This window comes from Stegodyphus dumicola, chromosome 7, assembly GCF_044657685.1.
Source record: "Stegodyphus dumicola isolate Sdum_Otavi_A_Nest chromosome 7, ASM4465768v1".
NCBI classification, from domain to species: Eukaryota; Metazoa; Arthropoda; class Arachnida; order Araneae; family Eresidae; genus Stegodyphus; species Stegodyphus dumicola.
Genome location: NC_140774.1, coordinates 99,867,508 through 99,889,048, shown reverse-complemented (window position 1 = coordinate 99,889,048; position 21,541 = coordinate 99,867,508). Strand labels below are relative to the sequence as shown.

General features: G+C 34.5%; 1 protein-coding gene across 10 annotated transcripts in view; it reads right to left on the bottom strand.

Annotated features, from left to right (window-relative positions):
* The window catches only part of LOC118183342 (medium-chain acyl-CoA ligase ACSF2, mitochondrial-like), a 168,135-nt gene that overhangs the window by 63,874 nt on the left and 82,720 nt on the right, over positions 1-21,541 (bottom strand). For all 10 annotated transcript variants that reach the window (XM_085820633.1, XM_085820635.1, XM_085820636.1 and 7 more), the window contains one exon: positions 10,268-10,344. In XM_085820633.1, the coding sequence (XP_085676759.1) occupies positions 10,268-10,344 (77 nt within the window). The remainder of the gene's footprint in view (positions 1-10,267; positions 10,345-21,541) is intronic.

The window sequence follows — 21,541 nt, the reverse complement described above, 5'->3', positions numbered from 1 at the left end:
CCATTTCAACCAAATCAGTATAGGCCCCGGCCTTTTCAATATCTGTACAGGCCGCTTAGTTATCAACAAGTACCTTCGTTAAACTATTATAACACAGTGCCAAAACATTAAAATAAAATAATTTTTTTTGTTCAAGTGAATGTCCGAATTGAACAGCAAAATGTACCATTAATAATTGATTCTGGTTCCCAGATAAATGTTCTTCCTTACAATATTTTAAGGGCATTGATAAAAAATTTGAATAAATCGAAAATAAATCTAATAGCAAATTATTTTCTCTATCTAATCAGACTCATGTAGAAAAAATTATTAAAATGCCATGTAAGATAGGTAAACTCATTAACGATGTAATATTTTATGTGCTAAATTCTAATTTAAAAATATTTATTATTATCCTCATCCTGTGTTTCACTGTTTAAATTACAATTGAAATTTTATAATTATCAAGTTTATCAGTTTAGAAAACAGGTGAGTAAAAATGTTAAATTAGATAAGCTTTTCCAAATAATTTTGTATGTAAAAATGATATCAATGCTAAACAAACCCAGTAAATATTTTGAAAATAGTGAAAATGCTGACAGTAAATTACAAAAATTGTTGAATAGTTATAATCATATATTTGCTAAAAGTAAATATGATGTTGGTTGCATAAAGATTGAACCCCACAGAGTTGTATTAACTTCTGAATTACCAATAGCCTAGACTATATCGAGCATCTCCTAAAGGTAATAGTGAAATTAAGAAGCAAATAGATGAGTTGTTAAATTCTGGTATAATTAAACCTTTTTACAGTCCTTATCCTGCTCCTGTAACTTTAGCTTATAAGTGTGACGAACAAGCAAAAACTAGATTGTGTATTGATTACAGAAAGCTTAATCAAATTACAAAAACTGATTCTGAGCCCATTTCTAGAATTGATGCTGTATTAGATCAATTAACAAATGCAAAAATTTTCTCTACATTAGATTTAGAATCAAGCTATTGGCATATAAAATTAAATGAAAAAGATACTGAAAAATTAGCATTTACTACAAATTTTGGATTTTATGAGTTTACTAGACTAGCTTTTTGTTAAAAGAATTCCCCAGCTGTTTTTCAAAGAGCTATTAGACAAATTTTAAACAAATATCAGATTCAGTTTGCTTTAAATTATTTTGATGATATTATAATATTTTCTCCAAATTTTGATGAACATTTAAACCATCTTAAAATAATATTTGATATATGTGAAAAAGAAAATATAAATTAAAACAATCTAAATGTAATTTTGCTAAAGAAAAAATAAATTTTCTAGGATATGAAATTCAAGCAGGTAAATACCCCAATATTGCAAATATAGATGCTATTAAGAAATTGCAACCCCCTAAAAATGTCAAAGAGTTGGAAAGATTTTTTAGGAAGTATTAATGTATATCATAAATTTATTCAAAATTATGCTAAAATTAGAGCTCCTCTAACAAATTTACTTAAGAAAGATACCCCTATAAATGGACTGATGAATGTCAAACAGCTTTTCAAAAATTAAAAGATGCATTAATTTCTAGGCCTATTCTAACTTTTATTCTAAATATTTTTGTCATGTATTTGTTGATGCCTAAGAAACTGTTGGCGAAACTCTAAGAAGCTGTTGGCACTGTTTTACAAGAACATCCTGATGGTAATTCACATCCAATTGCTTTTCATTCTAGAAAATTAAGATCTTATGAACAAAATTATGCAATTACTAGCTGGAATGTTTATCTATTATCGATGCAATTGATAAATTTTATTATTATTTACATAGTAATCATTTTACTGCACATACTGACCATGCTGCTCTAGTCTGATTTAAAAATATAAAACATCCTACAAATCGCTTATTTAGATGGTCTTTAAAATTATCTATGTATGATTTTGATATAAAGTATAAAAAGGGATTCACTAACGTTGAAGCTGACATGCTATCTAAAAATCCTATTTGTCAGCATTTAAGATTGCAAGTTAATTTATTGTCATTAGGAGAAATAAAAGAATATCAAAATTTAGACAATGTTTGTAATCCTAAATATAAGAAAATGAATGATGTGTTAATTATTAAAAAACAAGGACTGTATAAAATTGTAATTCCAATGTCTTTTTGTACTAAATTACTTGAAAAAGCACATCTACAATTTGGTCATATTGGCGTGTCCTCAATGCTATAGGCCAGGAATTGTTCAAGATCTTAGAAATTATTCCAAGCATTGTGAAGTATGCCAGTTTGATAAGAAAAGTAAACAAAAGAAATTTGGTTTAATGCAAAACTTAACCATCGGTCAGTGAACCTTTTGAAATATTGTCTATTGATACTGTTGGTGGTTTAAATTATTATAATTATATTAAAAATGATATTCACATAATTATTGATCATGCAACATGGTATATATGGACTTTTGCTTCTAAAAGTGTAACTACTGATACTTATATAAATTGCTTAAGACAAATTTTTCAAATTCAGGTACCTAAAAAAATTATAAGTGATAGGAATGCTGCTTTTACATCTTCAAAATTTAAGCACTTTTTAAGGAATATAATGTAAAACAATTATTAACTACTGCAAATAGACCTCAAACTAACGGTAAAATTGAACGTGTTAATCAAACGATTATAACTAGATTAAAATGTAAACTAAATTCTTATCAAGGTAATATTGCGTGGACAAAATTATTACCCAAAGTAACTGAAGAATATAATAACACCCTAAAGAAAGATGGGATACTCATTATAAACCTAGTAATTTTAAAATAGGTGATTTTTTGATAAATTTTGATACCCTTTAGATCATAATTGCTCTTTATTTCATAAATTACGGCTTTTATTTTTAATTTTATAATTTCTGCATGTCATCTTACCAGATTTAAACTGATGATCTATAATCCGAAAAACCCGATAATCCGGAATCGCCGAAGTCCCGACGAGTCCGGATTAATGACTTTTGACTGTATTTAATAGTTTTAAATTACTTAGAAGGCCAAACTCTACTATTATTAACAAATCGGCTTAGAGATTTATATTGAATTGTTTTCTTAAGGTATTATATCATAATGTTTTCTATTGAATTTTTAAATTACTTTAAAATAATGTATTGTTACGAATTTGGTATTTAAAAAGCTAATGTTAGTTCAATTATAAATTAAATGATTTTATTTCTCGCGCAGTGCAGCGCGTGACGAATATTAAAAGAAAGCTAAGCCAGAAAATTGAAAATACAAGAGCGCGTGCATTAAATAAATAAATATCTCTTTTTGATTTCGAGAAAGTACTGGAAAATTCTAGCGCGTGATTTTAAAATCTTATAAAAGGAGGAAAACATCTCAGTTTGTAGTTAGTTGCTTACTTTGTTGTTGTTTAGAAAACTGCTCCTGTTGATTGTAGTAAATTTGCGGATTAACGTTCTTTAGCTGTTTTGAATTATGTTCTATTGGACATTTGAGTAGTTAAAAGATAACTACTGTGAGATATTGTAATACTGCATGATAATTTGAGAAAATTTAAGCATTTTTGTTGTGATAATAATAAATTTTTGTTCATTTTTCATCGGACTTGTGCATTCATTTCATAACGAACCCGTACGCACGCAACAATTTTTGGTGGCAGCGGTGTAATTTGAATGCCAATAACAAGAGGGATGGAAGAACAATTGAGAGAGCTCATTGCTGTTTTTGCTGCGTTCCAAGAAAAGATGGAAGCTGGCCAAACATCTTTTAAAGAGGAAATGAAATTGGGCCAGGAATCCGTTAAGGAAGAGATGAAATCGCTTAAAGATGAGATGAAAGCTGGTCAGAACGAAATGAAAAGAGAAATTACCTGCGTAATAGAAAATACATTTGAGGCTATGGAAGGCAGAATAGACGCGGTCGAAATTAAAGTTGGACAAATTGAAGAAAACGTTTCTTCTGTGAAAGAGCAAATAGAAGACAGAGTTTCGGCCGTGGAACAACAAATAGGTTACAGAGTTGATTCAGTCAAAGAAGAAATAGAAGGAAGAGCTTGTTCCGTTAAACAACAAATCGAACAACAAATTGATGAGAAAGTTTCTGCAGTTGCCAAAGAAATGGATACTTTAAAGAAATTCGTAGCTTCGGCAGGGAGCAGGAGTGATGATTTTAAATTCTTACCGATGCCTGCTCGTCCACCTCTGAAGCTATCCACATATGATGGGAAGACCTCCTGGCAGGTGTATAAGACTCAATTTTCTATCGTGGCGGATGCGAATGGATGGGATTCCCAAGCTAAGGCCTGTCATCTCTCCTCTTCTTTAAGAGCCGACGCAGCGGATATCCTTCAGACTCTTCCCGAAAACAAAAGGTTAGATTTCGAAACTCTGTCCGGCGCCTTGGAGCTGCGCTTTGGGGAGAAGTGTTTAAAAGACTACAGCACGCTCCAATTAAAATCTCGTCAACAGAAGAATACCGAAACTCTTCAGGAGCTCGCCACGGATGTTGAAAGGCTGTCCCATCTCGCCTTTTCGGAATGCCCGACAGAAACAAGGGAAATCCTGTCCTTGCAATACTTTATCGACGGCATCCAGGATACTGAAATACAGAAAGCTCTACAAATGGCGGATGTAAAAGATTTAAAAAGCGCTCTAGTGTACGCCATGAAATTCGAGGCAGCCCAGCAAGCCACTCATCGAGACCACCACCCAGTCAGAGCTGCTCAAGTCCAGGAGCCAGGGGATCAAGTCACCGCTCGTCTAGACGATTTAACTAGACAACTGAATGCCTTGAGACGGAATATTGGTGAGAAGAAACCGACCGTCAAGTGCTGGAACTGCGGTGCTGAAGGACACATACGACGAAACTGCAGAATACCCCAGGGTACGGATGTTAAGACCGCTTCTAACAAGCAGCAGGGAAACTAATTAGTGGCCATCTAGCGGGGCGGAGGTTAATAGATAATGAAAAGCCCCCATTTAAAGCGCTTCAGATTTCTGCAGTGAAAGGCGGCAGTAATGGACTTTTCATAATAGAACATATTAATGGAATTCCGTGCAATATGACTATAGATACAGGAGCCAACGTTACCATCATCCGAAAAGATTTGGCTCAACAACTAGGAAACAAACTTATCTGGACGCCGCCCTGAGTTACCCTCCAGACTGTGTCCGGTGAGAAGATCGACATCGACGGAAAAGTAAAGGTTAACATCACGTTTGGAAGTGCCGCTTACCATCACACGGCATATGTAGCAGACATCACTGATTCTTGCATACTTGGATTGGACTTTCTAGGTAAATACAATTTTTCCTTGGATTTTAAAAATAACGAACTGCATTCTACATCTGAGGACATAGCGTTATTTCTAGTTAATGATGAAGAAGTTAAATCTGTCCATAAAATCATAGCACAAGACAATATCACAATACCGGCAAGAACAGAAATTTTACTTCCTGGATCCATAGCCGAAAACAGAAATTTCCGCTACGGCATCATAGAATATCCCAATAACTGTAATAGCCCAAAAGGAGTACTAGTAGCCTAAACACTCGTCGACCTATCGAGAACGGTTATCCCGGTGAGAGTCGCCAATGTAACTGAAAAGTCCAGAGTTATTAAGAAAGGTAAGTGGTTGCAACATGTACTCCAGTAACCAGCGTTGAAAGAAAGAGTAACATCCCAGAACCCGTGTCCTCAGAGAGCATTACATCGGAGTTATTGCAGAATGCACAATTAAACGATAAAGAGAGAAATGCTGCCGATCGCGTCATTAAAGATCTTCAAGTTGTTTTCTCCGCTCGTCTTCTGACGTGGGTCGAACTAGTTTGACACAACATAGAATCGATACCGGCGATCATCCCCCGATCAAGCAATATCCAAGACGTCTACCGTTTGCTAAACAGGAAGAGGTGCGAACACTGTTAAAAGATATGGAAGAAGGCGATGTCATCGAGTCTTCAGCGAGTCCATGGGCATCTCCCATCGTTTTCGTCAGAAAGAAAGACGGCTCAACAAGATTTTGCGTTGAATATCGCCGGTTGAATGAGGTTACGAAGAAAGACAGTTACCCTCTTCCTAGAAATGATGACATTCTAGACACTCTTTCTGGAAGCAAGTGGTTCTCAACACTTGATTTAAAGAGTGGGTATTGGCAGGTAGAAATCCATCCTGATGTCCTTAAAGAACTACATAACAGCCCTACAGGAGGTAACTTTGGAATTATGAAGACCTTACAGAGAGTTCGTGAGCGCTTTTACTGGAATAATGCAAAGAATGACGTGCAAAAGTGGTGCCGATCTTGCGATGCCTGTGCAGATCGAAAAGGACCGAGGAAACGCAGCCGAGGCAAGCTGCAATGTTACAACGTAGGTGCGCCGTTTGAACGTATCGCCTTTGACATCTTGGGACCTCTGCCACGAACTGCTGATGGCAACAAATACATACTCGTTGTCATTGATTACTTCACCAAGTGGCCTGAAGCTTATCCTATTCCTGATCAAGAGGCTGTCACAGTAGCTGAGGTAATGATACAGCACTGGATTTCCAGGTTCGGAGTGCTTCTTCAGTTACATTCCGATCAGGGAAGGAATTTTGCCTCGGCAGTAATCAAAGAACTATGCAAACTACTCGGCATTGACAAAACTCAAACGACGCCATTGCATCCCCAGTCGGACGGCATGGTAGAGAGGTTCAATCGAACCATCCTTAATAACCTCTCATTAGTGGTTTCCAGAAACCAACAGGACTGGAACAAGAAATTACCACTCTTTTTACTGGCTTACCGCAGTGCTGTCCACAGATGCTCTTCGGTCGTGACCTTCGTCTGCCTTGTGATCTCTTGTTTGGTCGCCCTCCGGATGCTTCTTCTTCGTCTGAGGAATATATTCAAGATCTCCAGGCCCGGTTTGAAGTGATGCACAACTTTGCACGAGAGCGAGTCAACTTGGCGACGGAGAAGATGAAGACCCGATACAACACAAGAGCTACTGAACATCAGTTCCAAGAAGGAGACAAGGTGTGGTTGTGGAATCCGACTCGACGTAAAGGACTTTGTCCGAAATTACAGTCACCTTGGGATGGCCCGTACACAGTCCTAAACAGGCTGAATGACGTCGTGGTTCGGATTCGTAAGTCTTCGAACTCTAAACCTAAAGTCGTTCATTACGACAGGTTAGCTCATTACTATGGCCACAGTACATAATGTAAATAATTGTAAATAGTATAAGACCATGGTCCATTTTGTTTTTAAATGTGTCTTTGATTTGATTTGTATTTAGTATTTGATTTGCATTTAGTATTTGATTTGTATTTGATAGCATTTGATTTGTTTTATGTATCGCATTTATTGTTCATGTTGTTTATTATTGTAATGTAATGCTTATTAATGCATTTATGCCACAGTTGTAAGTTTAGCTTCCTGTCCAGGGATTGTACTGCCCGGGAAGAGCAGTCCTTGGGAAGGGGGCAGTGTTACGAATTTGGTATTTAAAAAGCTAATGTTAGTTCAATTATAAATTAAATGGTTTTATTTCTCGCGCAGTGCAGCGCGTGACGAATATTAAAAGAAAGCTAAGCCAGAAAATTGAAAATACAAGAGCGCGTGCATTAAATAAATAAATATCTCTTTTTGATTTCGAGAAAGTACTGGAAAATTCTAGCGCGTGATTTTAAAATCTTATAAAAGGAGGAAAACATCTCAGTTTGTAGTTAGTTGCTTAGTTTGTTGTTGTTTAGAAAACTGCTCCTGTTGATTGTAGCAAATTTGCGGATTAGCGTTCTTTAGCTGTTTTGAATTATGTTCTATTGGACATTTGAGTAGTTAAAAGATAACTACTGTGAGATATTGTAATACTGCATGATAATTTGAGAAAATTTAAGCATTTTTGTTGTGATAATAATAAATTTTTGTTCATTTTTCATCGGACTTGTGCATTCATTTCATAACGAACCCATACGCACGCAACAGTATTGTTAATTACCTACGACGAGAAGAATGAATGCACGTAATACATTATGCATAAATTGTATATATTCTAAATTTTATATCAAAAAATGTTCCCCGCAAAAATTTTAAACATCTTCTATTCAAAACTTATTATGGAACCGTATTCATTGAAAAAAGTGCGTAATATTTGTGAGCTTATTTTAATCTTGTGGACTTATTGGCATCAAGAGACTTCAACCAGTATTTTCATTCTATTTCAATTATTTTTATGAAAAGGACTTTACAACAAAAATTTTACTTTTCAATGGACATTTTGAGAAAAATTGACGACTTTTGTGATTGCAATTTATTATTTAGTATTCTTCTTCCATATATTTATTGTCTTATAGTTCTAAGTTTAGTTATGGATTATATGTTTATTTATAAATCATAGGTTCAATTGTAAAATTATATAATTAAAAAATTTTATAATTATATGAGAAAGATCATGACTTAGGATAGGGTATAATTAAAGCCTGTAAGCTATGTCCTGGATGTTTTTCTTCATGTCTTTCCTCATACTTCTTGCTTCACTAATGTACTAATGCTTTGCTCGCCCGGCCTCTCATTTTGAGGGGGGGTGAAGATGTAAAATATAAAAAAACACGATGGCTTTGCTCTATGCGAACGAGCAACCTCTACCTAACTTTCCGCATTTTCAGGACCTCCCATCCCTTAGACCAGTACTTTCGAGAATATTCGAGCATATTACATAACCGCTCCTATAAATAGAGAACTCGCGTCGTTTTGCGTGGGAGCCCGCTTTTTGCCTCTACTGCTGTTAGGATCTATGCTACTGCTCTCATCTGCCTCCCTTTGTTAGAATACTATGACACAGTGAATTTAATCTTATTTAATAAAGAATGATGATATGCCTTTTGAATTGAAAAAAGATATGGAGCTATAAATTTAAATCCTTCTGTGTCGTCATTGGATTGCCAAGCTACACTTATGTGCCTGACTGCCAAAATATTACACACACACACATATATAAGCGGCAATAATACTATAGGTTTTGTGAACTATATTATGACAAGAGATCAAACATAGTTCTACCGCTCTTGAAAGGTGAATTAGTGCTACTTGCACTAAGACACCTTTCATGCAATGAAACACACTCCTTCACTGGCATAAAGTTAAGTTCAAAGATGAAAAAATTATACCATCCCCCCCATAATTACTCTAGCCTATCGATTTCTTAGAGCAAGAATTCACTTGGTAAAAATTGCTAAAAATCATCTGGAAGAAATAATCAAGATAACAGTGTCATATCTTCAACAATGATGCCAAGTCACATTTTCTCCATTAACACAGCATAGGTAGACACATTCAATCTTGAGCAAAACCTGAACTCTCATTACTTCCGCTGTTGAAACATCACCAGCTCGATAGTAGTTTTACATGTGATAATAACATGATAATAGTTGCAATATAATAGCTACATCAGCAAAAACATTGAATTTTTGCTGTATGATAGGTAAGCAGAATGACAAATGTCCGAAGAGTGTGTAAATTTATTTCCTAATAAGCCCACAATAAACTCATTAGATTCATATCACATTTTATGTTACGCTCAATATATGAAATACACCTTCATTTCAAAAATTACGCCTTAAATTTTTTTGAGACTTACGTAAATGTACATTACCTTCAAAATTACATGCGTATTTGAATGCACTACAAGAACAAGACAATAGGGTAACAAGTTATTAGTCATCATTCCCTTTTAAAATAATTTTACATATACAAATGGAAAATATTGCAAAAATATATGAAAAAAACTAAAAGAATACTGTTGCGTGCATACGGGTTCATAATAAATTGAAATCACAAGTCCGATGAAAAGTGAATAAGATTTATTTTTATCACAACAAATAAAAAACAAAATGCTTAAGTTTCCTCAGATATTCGTACAATATTGCAATATCTTGCAGTAGTTATCTTTTAAATTATCAAAAACGTTCAAAAGAACTAATTCAAAATAGGACAAGCTAATCCGATTTCACCTCGAATTCGCTACAGTAAACAACAACAGTTTTCTAAACAAAACTGAACTGAGAGGTTTTGACCCCGCTTTTAAAAGCTTTTTATAAAGCCCCAGAATCTTCTGGATATTAAAAGAGTACAATTACGGGATATCTATTTATTAAATGTGCCTGCTCCTGTATTTTTAATTTTCCCGGTGTAGCTTTCTCTTCAAATAAGGCGCATGCAGCATTGCATGGAAAAATGAAATAATTTAATAACAATTTTAACAAAAATAGCAAATTAAATAAATCAATAGAAAAACCGTAACAATACTGTTTTGAAACATAGAGCTACTTACATGAACATGAGGAACTTTAAGCACTTCATGAACTTCCTTTACCAGAGTTTCAGATGATGGTGCTCCACCAAGAACAGCTTTAAAATAAAATATAATCCTTCACAGAAATTTTTATTTTAACATAATTATAAAAACTTTCATTCCCAAATATAAGTTAATAAATGTAATCTTAGAATGAATTGCATATGTGTGGAGAAAATTAAACTGCAATTATCCTTAAACCATAATCATTATTCAGTTAAAATAATTAAAATAATGGTAATAAAAGCCCAAGTGAATTATAAATTGCACAGAAATCTAAGTCTGGTAATTTATTTATGTTATTTTCTTGTTACAAATATAAAAAAATCTCATGTGTACACCACATGACTTCCTTGTACGGAATATTAAATTATACGCATTTTTTCTTGCATTTCATTTAAACTTATTGGATTGAATTAAATCTACTTCGCCGGCAGCACATAAACCACAATAGAATAAATGCATTCTTTAAAATTCACTCTGGTATTTGTTTACTATAGCCACACTCTGGGGCTAGATTCACTTAGCAGTATTATATTTCGTTCATATTATAACTCATAATGCACAAAATTTATATCACTTAAAGAATAGAATTATCTAATCGTTGCCACATGTTCTATTCAAATACTATAATAAAGCTAGAATGCTGTATAAAAGAAATTAAGCAAACAAAACAAAAAAGAAACAGTTTTTCACAGACGATTGAGTATTTCTCATTTAATTAATTCAGTTCTCACTTCGCGAGAAGGCAAAAATACATAAAAACTCAAAATATCTATATTAAAAATTACGAAGTAAATCTCAAACACTTATTTCCTCGAAAAAATTCCAGAAAGAATTAAACATGATTTAATTAGCAATAATAAATGAAAGCGTTATCTTTGTTGTTGCGAAGCTAAGTTTCTGTAGGTTGGCAACAAATCCACTAGTCTCCTGTTTCAAATGTAAACATCAATGGCCGCCATTAAAAACAGGCTTAGCGGCAATTAAACAACTTTAAAAATTGCTGATAATTCTAAAAATATTGCACACAGATTTACTAAAGGCATAAAAACAACATAATTCAATAATTTTTAAAGCAAAAAATGTACAATTTACAAACATATAAGAGTAAAGAAACTGAGATTACTGAGCCGGGTAACAGAGTGAATATATATATAAATATATTTATATACGTTTGGTGCGGCCGATTGCAACCAAAATACGAGGTGCACATCTACATGTTATAGGAGTCCTATATACAAAATTTCAACGTTCTGAGGCTACTCCTTTTTGAGTTATGCGAGATACGTACGTATATAGGTTCGTACAGACGCCACGAAAAGTTTTCTTCAGAATTAATTTTAAAGCAGTTTTATAATTTTTTTGAAGGAAAAGAGTATTTTATTCTGTCCTTACGTACAGATATCACGCAAAAACATCGTTAAATTGCATTCGATAGCGGTCAAAATGGATATTTTCGTTGAAATATGCTGCCTGAAACTTTTTGCGATTAGAATACTTCCTTTTTACTTCGTACAAGGAAGTAATAAATAAATAAAAGAAAATAAATCCCGTACATTGGGTCATTCAGAAAGTTCATTTCTTCTAGTTATTTGGTAAAATCTAATAAAGGAGTGACCTTTATTGAAGTAAATGTGTAAACAAAGTCCTTTCCGCTCACTTTCACAATTCTAGAACGTGCTGTGACGTAATTTTTTGTTTCAGAGCAGTGCTAAGAATACATAATCCAAAAGTTCATTTTCGTCACATTTCGCTTCTTTATTTTTAAAAAGGAAAAAATACTAGTCAAAGTGTTCATAAAATTTATGTTGTGTAAAGTGCTGCTTCAGATGATAAAGTTTAGTTTCAGAAGTTTAAGCATATAAATTTCAGCCTTGAAGTTGATGCTCGCTCTTGACAACCATTTCTAGGTGAAGAGGGAGTGAGTGAGTGACGGAGGACGTGGGCACCATCCCTCTACCGTTACGGTTAATTGGTATGAGCACCACGCCCGCCCTTATCTAGAATGACATAATTAGGTACTTAGGTTATCGCTACCCATTCAGACTTGCATGGTACATATTGCCATACTCTGACTTTCATGCCTATTACACATGCCGTACCATATTCGGACTTGCTTATTCATACTTGCATGGTGCATTTACATTCATATTGCATGGTACATATTTCACACATTTCATATTACACATTACATTTACTGGGAAATTGAATATGACTTATGTTTAAGGTTCTTTGCATCCGTAAGGTTCAATATTTACGTTAATTATACATGATTAGATACTTAGGTTAACTCTATGCATTCATTATTATTTACAGACTTGCATGGTGCATATTACACACAGAGAGATTGATTAATACTTATGTTAAAGGTACTTTACATCTTAGGTATTTAGGTTAACACATAGTTTAACACTACACATTCATTATTGTTTACAGGTTTGCATGGTGCATATTATATACATTACATAGTACAGCTTATATTTACTGAGAAAACTTGCATTGTACATAGTTCACGCATTACATAATACAAATTACATTTCTAAGAATTTAATTATTAATTAATAATATTAATTAATACTTGCATGGTACATATCATACATATCATACACATTTCATAGTGCAGTTTACATTTACTGACAGATTGATTAATACTTTTGTTTAGGGTACTTAATATTTATGTTTAAGGTACTTTACACCTGTTTGATTCAATTCTTACTATAAGTATGTATAGTTGGATTCTTAGGTTAGCACATAGGTTGGCTTTACGCATTAATTATTATTTACAGTTTGCATAGTACATATTACACACATTAAATAGTGCATGCTAATTAATTAGAATGGTACATATTATATATTATACACATTAAATAGTACTGTGAATATTGACATGGTACATATTACACACAATTACTGAGACATGGGGTATATTTGCATGGTACATATTACACACATTTACAATTTACAATTAAAAAAAAAAAAAAATACAATTGCTGAGAAAATTAGCATGTTACATATTACAATAATATTAACATGGTACATGTTGCACACATTAAATAGTACAGATTACAATTACTGAGAAACTTAATAGTACTTAATTTCATCATGTTCAGACTTGCAGAATTGCATTTACCTATTACCATATTCTGACTTACATGACTATTATATGTTCTATACCCTATTCAAACTTGCTTGATGCATATACATTCATATTGCATGGTACATATTCTCACACGTTACATACTATATATTGCATTTACTCAGAAATTGTTTTTACTTATGTTTATGGTACGTTGCATCCGCAAGGTTCAATATTTTAATATTAATTAAACATAATTATGCATTCATTATTGTTTACAGACTTGCATGGTACATAGTACACACATTACATAATATTGATTACATTTACTAAGAAATTAATTAATAGTTTATGATATTAATTAATACTTGCATGGTGCATATTACTTGCTTATTATAGTACAGTTTACATTTATTGAGTGATTGATGAATACTTGTCTTTAAAGTACTTAATACGTTCAGACTTGCAAACCCAGGCTTGTATGATAAACATTCATATTGCATCTTGATAAACATTCATATTGCATGGTATATATTTTACACATTACATACTATATATTGCGTTTACCTGGAAATTGAATATAACTTATGTTTAAGGTACGTTGCATCCGTTGAGTTCATATTTACGTAATCATACTTATTTAGGTACTTAGGTTAACATTATGCATTCATTATTATTTACAGACTTGCATGATAGATAGTACATACATTACATAAGACTGATTATATTTACTAAGAAGTTCATTAATAGTTAATAATATTAATTGATACTTGCATGGTACATATAACACACATTTCATAGTACATTAAACATTTAGTAAGAGATTGCATAGTGCTTAAGTTTAAGTGCTGAGAGTGTTAGCATGGTACATATTACACACAATTACTGAGACATGGTACATATTACACATAATTACTGAGACATGGTACATATTACACACATTTACAGATTACAATTACTTAGAATATTAGCATGGTACATATTACACGCATTTACAGTTTACAATTACTTAGTATATTAGCATGGTACATAATATAATAATATTAGCATGGTACATATTACTACAATATTAGCATGGTACATATTACACACATTAAATAGTACAGTTTACAATTACTGAAGGATACATTAAGCAGTTTCTTACAATTCTGTGCCAAGTTTTACATAGTGCATATTACAAACCTGCATTTCACATACTACACACATTATTATATAATGCAGGTTATATTAATTTGCACGTAATATACATGAAGAAAAGGTCACTATGTTGAAATATTGTAACATTACTAATTGCACAAGGAAAGGTAATCTGCAGATTGGGTTGCAGTCTGTATATAAATAGTCTGATGTGAAAAATAGGCATAGTACATGCATAAATTTGTGATTCCTATGTAGTAGTCACTATGCTGCTTGACACCATAAGTTACATTAAGCAGTTTGACACAATTCTGTGCCAAGTGTCATTAGCTTTGACATGACGACAGTGATTTGGCGTATTGTTGGCTTATGCTTAACGAGGAACCTGCAGAAGGCCTGCCTATCCGTTATAGGAATGGCAATATGGTGGTCCTCTGTAAGGGGACATGCAGTGATGTAATGGTCTGCTGTGCCCTCTTTGCCACAGATGCATTCGTCAGTGCTGGTGATAGCGTAAGTAAAAAGTGGCTTGAAGTAAAAAGTTCTTCTGCCGGTTAAGCTGTTCGTCCACTCCTGCTGCCATTTATTGCAAACAATTTGCCGTAAGGTCTTTTTTAGATATGAGGTAGGCCATGGGATCTGTACTGTAGTAATGTTGTTCCCAGTGGCGGCGTCTTTTGAGTAGTAGCTTCCTTTGAAAGTTGACATTATACAGTTCAGGAGCACTCTAACAGATTAAAATTCTGAACAGCAACAGCCCAGTACATGATCATTTGAAGAATAGTGGGTCTGTAAGCCACTATGATGTATGGCTACTCGAAACTTTAACAAAGCAGAATAATGTTAGCTCAAGTTTTGGTATGTGATTCTTGCTGAAACGAACAAAGAAGCTACGTTTTTAAAACAGCTCATTACTGGAGATAAGAAGTGGATAATATAAAATAATGCTGGGGAAAAATGGATCATGGGATAAACCAAATAAACTTCCTTCACCAACAGCAAGAAGTGGACAGCATTTCAAAAAAGTAATGCTTTGTGTGTGAAGGAACTTAATTAATTGTGTATAATGAATTGTTGCTATCAAATCAGACAATAAATTCAGAAAAATTGAGTATTATCCCGTCGACCATGAATATTTTAAATTTCAGCACGTTTTAATACAGTGACAGATAAGAAACGCACTGATGATTTTTCTGCTTGTAACATTGAAAAACGTAAACACGTTGCATTGACGGTAATACAAAAAGTGGAAATTCTGCAAAAGATGAAAGGCAGGTGCTACTCCTCGGTTTATAGCAGAATCGTATGGAATTGCGACACGGATCGTGTATCATATACGGAAAAATAAAGAAAAACTGTTAAAATTTTACAGCAACAGTGATTCTAATACCAGAATCCGAAACCGGAAATCTTTACATGAGGCGAAATCGGTAAACTTCGATGGCGTCTCGTACGAGTGATTCTGGCAGCAGCCCGAGTGATGAAGTACCAATTTCAGGACTGCTCCTGAGAGAAAAGGGGAAGCAGATTCATGCTGATTTAAAAATAGAGGAGCCTAATGTAAATGAATAATATAATATAATCAATTTGTATATACAATAATAATTTAATGCATATAATAAATTATTGTAATAATGTATATAATAATTTCATTAAATGTATTTAATACGCCTTATTTATTTTGCACTTTTAGCCTCAATATTATGATTTATCTTTTCTGACCCGAAATTCGCAAAATCCTAAAATCCGCACAACTTCTGGTCCCAAGCTTTGCGGATTTCTGGACTTCTACTGTATCACCAAAATTGCATCAATCCTTCCTGCAGAATTATGAAGGAATTAATGTTTCTTTACTCAATGAACAATCAGTGTTTGATCAATTTCAGTTTTGGACCAATTTTGGGCTTTCATCGATTTCCACAATTATGTTAGGTATCACGATTTTACCGGAACCTCTGTTTCGAATGCTGTAAGCAGAAAACTGCCACAGGTACGTGTTTCAATTTATTACTGTTTTTTTGGCCATATTCAGCTGACCATGTCATGTCCCTTAATACATACCTTTCTGATGGTTCCATAACTTTAAATATAATCCACTGCTTGCTATTCTGTAGAAGGTAGGTCCCGAATTTTAATCTTTCCCCCCCTCCCACAATAAAAAATACAGCAGTAACAGTCAATTTATTCATAAAAAAATATGGCTTAGTGAAAATCGACGTTATATCAAATGAAAGCGAGAGTGTCGCTTCTTGATGCTTATCCATATTTGGCACTAAATCACTCTGCTTGGTGACGATTTCTAAGTGGATGGAATAATAGGTACGTACCAAATATGGTTTACAAATAGCAGATTTAAGAGCAGAAGTCAAAAAGTGCCCACAACTAGCCACTCATCAAGGTGTTGTCTTCCATTATGAAAATGCCCGGCTTCACATAGATGTAAGGTGAAGACTAACTGAGTACGGCTGAGATGCCTTGTGCCTACATATTTATCAGACCTTTCCCCTCAGATTTGAATCTTTTCAGGTCAATTCCCCGAATTGGAGATCACTTCCTTGGACACTGTCACACAAAAATTCAATAACTTCACTAATGAACCTCATGCCTTTTTTAAAAAAAGGAATTTTAACTGCTAGAGAGATGGCAAAAGACCTAGAACAAAATGGTGTTTATGTGATTCAATGGACATTTGTACTGCTTTATTTTTATTTATTATATATATAAAATGTAGAACTTTCTGGATGACAAATATTGTCCCAGCGTAACCCAATATAATTACATATTCAACTATCTTATCAATCAAAATATCCATTTTTTTTTAAACTGCATAGATGTCTAACTTACAAATGTTAGGAAAAATTGTATTCTGGCAAAAAGAATGCAATGCATTTTTAATGACCAGAATTAAATTCTAAACTTGCCCTAATTAAAATGTATTACAATAAAAATTTTTTTCTTAATACAGTAAGAGACTAAATATATGGATAGGACACTTAATATCTTGATAGTTTCCTTTCAGTTCATACAAAATTAAATTTGCTGTTATTTTATTTATCTGTGTTTAATATCTTGTTGAAAATAAAAAGAGATATACAGGATGGCATATTTTTATTATTAAAAACTACTAAATTACTTTAGATGAACGTGTATGAGTTGCAAACTGGCTTTCACAGGACTAATGCTAAATTTATTATTCAGCTTATTTATTTGCCTTAAATTTATCATTAAACTAACGTATTATAATAAAAATAACACCTGTGCTTTAAATATAATGAAATAAAATAGATCAAGTAAGTGTGCTTTAAATATAATGAAATAAAATAGATTTATCATTGTTTTATAAAAAAAAAATTTATTTGCATAAATTACAGCATAATAAAAACAAAGACAGCATCATGAGATTTAAAGCTATACAACTAAAAAACAATTAATTTGTTTTATAGTTAAAATAGTTGCATATTTAGGAATTTATTTGCGTTTATTGGGTTGCATATTTAGGAAAATAAAAATAATTCCATTGTTTCCTTTGGTTGAAGAATGTGTTTCCTACTTTTTAGGGTAGAAAAAAGTTACCTGCATAACCTTTGGTAATATAAAATATGAACAAACAAACAAAAAGAAAATTACATACATTACAGTAAATACTCCGAATTTCAGATTTTTTAAATAATTAGATGGGTTTTGAAACTATTATTTAGAGTTCTACTACATTTGAAGATTACATTTTTCTCATTAATCTGCATGAATATAGACATCTTGTTATTAGAGACCACACAGCCTGAATCAGAAAATTGAGCAAACTACCAAGTTTTAAGTATTTGGATATACAATATAACATCTGCAATGACAGTGATCGAGCTAAGGCATGTCAGATACCATCCGACCACGTCCTCATAGTTGCCTCCAAAGACTTGAATAGCTCTCCCAGGCAAATTCAACAGCACTTGGCCTCTCGCCTTAATCCAGCTAAGCTCGGGGTACCTATTAAACAGATTCCTCCAACTCGTTCCAAGGAACTTTCAATGCGTTGTGAAAACAAGGAACATTTATCAAAAGCCAAGGATTCGATAGCAGCAGTTCAGGAGTTCAATGAGACGTATCAGGTCATAAAGCCAAAACCTTTAAAGGGAGCTCATAATAGTTTTTGGTGTCCCGCTAGATTTCGCGGCTGAAGACTATGTTTCAGCCTTTGAGTCCTACGGTACCACCAGATAGACCAGGGAGGATCCACCTAAGAACCCCGCAACATCGCTGATAGTCGGAATAATTGGGTGATTCAACTAGACAGAGACTATTTCAACAAGCTAGGCAAAGAGGTCGTGTTTACCTTGGATTTAACTCCTGCCAGTTTAGACGGTACGTCAGGGTTACACAGTGTTACAACTGCCAAGGTTTTGGACACCAGAGTCGCCACAGTAAGGGCCCGCCATCTTGCATACAGTGCGGAAAATCCCACGAATCACCAACAAAAGAACTGTCAGGAAACACAGACGGACACAAACTGCGAGACTTCCTAATTCCGAAAAAGGCACAGATTTTGAGTGTAATCATCCGGCAAGCGCTAAAACATGTTTGATGTACAAGAAAGTACTACAGCAACAGCTGGGCAATCTAGCCTCGAATTAAACTCCCTTTTAAGCCATAGTTTCAAATATTTCAGATTTTTGCAATACAACCTACAGACATTAAAAGTTGCCACGTGTTTCCCGTAACCGCTATTTCTCACCATACATTCCAGTTCTCCTTCATGAATTCCAGAATTGTCAGACAACAATGGATTTAGACAATTCTTATGATCACCTAATAAATATGTGCATTCAGGCCTGCCACCAGAGCTTTCAATACAAAACCTACAAAACACGCACAAGTGCACCTTGGTGGATAGTCGATCTTTCAAAAGAAAAACGTAAAGTACGTCACCTTCGGTAACAGGCACAAGTGACCACAGACTCTGATTCAAGCCGAAATCTCTTTGTACAATGCAAAAACGCATAGGCGGAGTACATAAAGCATGTTGCTCTAACAAAACAGCAATCATCGAAGAACTACCGCGCAAATACCATCGATGCGTATGGTAAAGTGTACAAAATCGCATCAGATAAGGTCTCCAGACCAACTGTACTTCCAGCCGGTATCCTGTCTACAGAATAATCTTCATCTATAATGTAGTACAATTCGTTATTTCAGCGCTATTTAAAGACGAGTCCACGGAGGAGGATACAACAAGCCAAGCTATAGTGAGGAATGTTTTAATAACTATGCTCCCCACCCCTCCTCTTGAGAACCCCTATCGAATAAATTGGAACTGGGAACTACATAAAGCATCTAAATCCTAAAAAGGGCCCAGCGCATCGACAATGCTATCATACAAATGCTAAATAAAAATAGCGCCTGACCTCATTACAACTTTTGCTCAAGCCTGTTGGAAAGTGAGATATTTCCACTCGGTAGAAAACGGCAAAAGTTGCGCTGTTTCACAAGAAAGATAAGAATCCTGAGCTGCCTACATCCTATAGACCAATCTGTTTGCTTCCAGCCTTGGGAAAATTGTTGGAAAGAGTAATACTGGGCTGATTCCAGTTTTTTCTATCAAGTTCCAATAAATTGGATCCTGCACAATTCGGCTTCCTTAGACGGAATACCACCGATCATGCCATCGCTCGGCTATTCTCAGTGGTTCGATCCAACAGGGCCACCAATCTACCCTCGCTAATCATTAGCTGCGAAATCCAAGGCGCCTTCGATTCTGTATGGTGGCCGGATGTCATAGACACCCTGGTAACAATGAGATGTCCGGGCACTTTGATTGATTGATATAATTCGGAGATCGCACAGTCCAAGGTCCCTCTGGAGTAAAGAAGCTTTCTAAAGGATGTCCGCAAGATTCATGTTTAGGACCTATCCTTTGGACTGTAGTTGCAGATATAATTCTCAAAGAACTTAACGGCGCACAAAGCTGCGACCCTACGCGAATGATTTTCTTTTTCTTGTACAAAGAAAGTCGAAATTGGAGTCAACTGTCCAATATTTCATCGATTTATTCAGTAATTGGACGAAGAAACATAAAATCGAAATTCCAGCTTCCAAAACGCAGGCCATGTTAATTGGTGCGGCGAGACCTCTTAAAAGAAAACCTGTAATTAAATTACAGACTTCAATCAAAATAGTCGACCATATGAGGTATTCATGGCTTTGTAATTGATTCACGGTTCTCCTGGATACCCCATCTAAAATATATCAAAAACGAAATAGGAGCCCTATATAACAACATGAAGAGAACGGCTGCAACAAAATGGGGAGTCTCCCCAAAATTGCTCAAAGTATGGTACAATACAGTAACAGTGCGGATTGCTCTCTATTATTGAAGTATTTGGGCTTCTTCGATTACTCATCATGAACGAAGAGTACTTGTATCAATTCAGCGACCTTACCTGCTGCTAATTAGCAAGGAATATGGTACCACATCCACCATTCTGCAAGTGCTCACTGGTATTCCGCCTCGACTTAATCGCAGAGCGGGAGGGTACACTCACCTGTGTTTTGCGCCTTGGGTAAGATAGGACTCTATGGAATATAATATGTTTGCGTACAAATTAGGATGGGAAAACACACGATTATCTCTGCCACCCATCAAATAATAATCTTAAGAACAATATTAGTACAAAATTTTCAACAACAAATTCTGAAATTACGATATATACTGACGGCTCCAGGAAGGAAACCGGAACTGGCAGTGGCTTGTGCGTTATGAAAGCTGGCGTCCCTATACACAAATGGCGACGAAGGCTGCATCAATTCAGTCTTCCAAGCGGAGTTAATGGCCTTAAAAAAGGCAATTAAACTCTCCAGCCTCTTTAATGCACCTATGCAAATTTTAAGCGATTCGAACTCAAGTCTGGAAGCCATTGGCGGGTCCAGGTGTGGGAACCCACTTGTTTATGCAATACAGAAACTACTGCTTCAAATTTCGTCAGACCTAAGGCCCCAGTTGCGCTGGATTTCAGCGCACAACTGGCATCATCGGTCATGAAATTGCA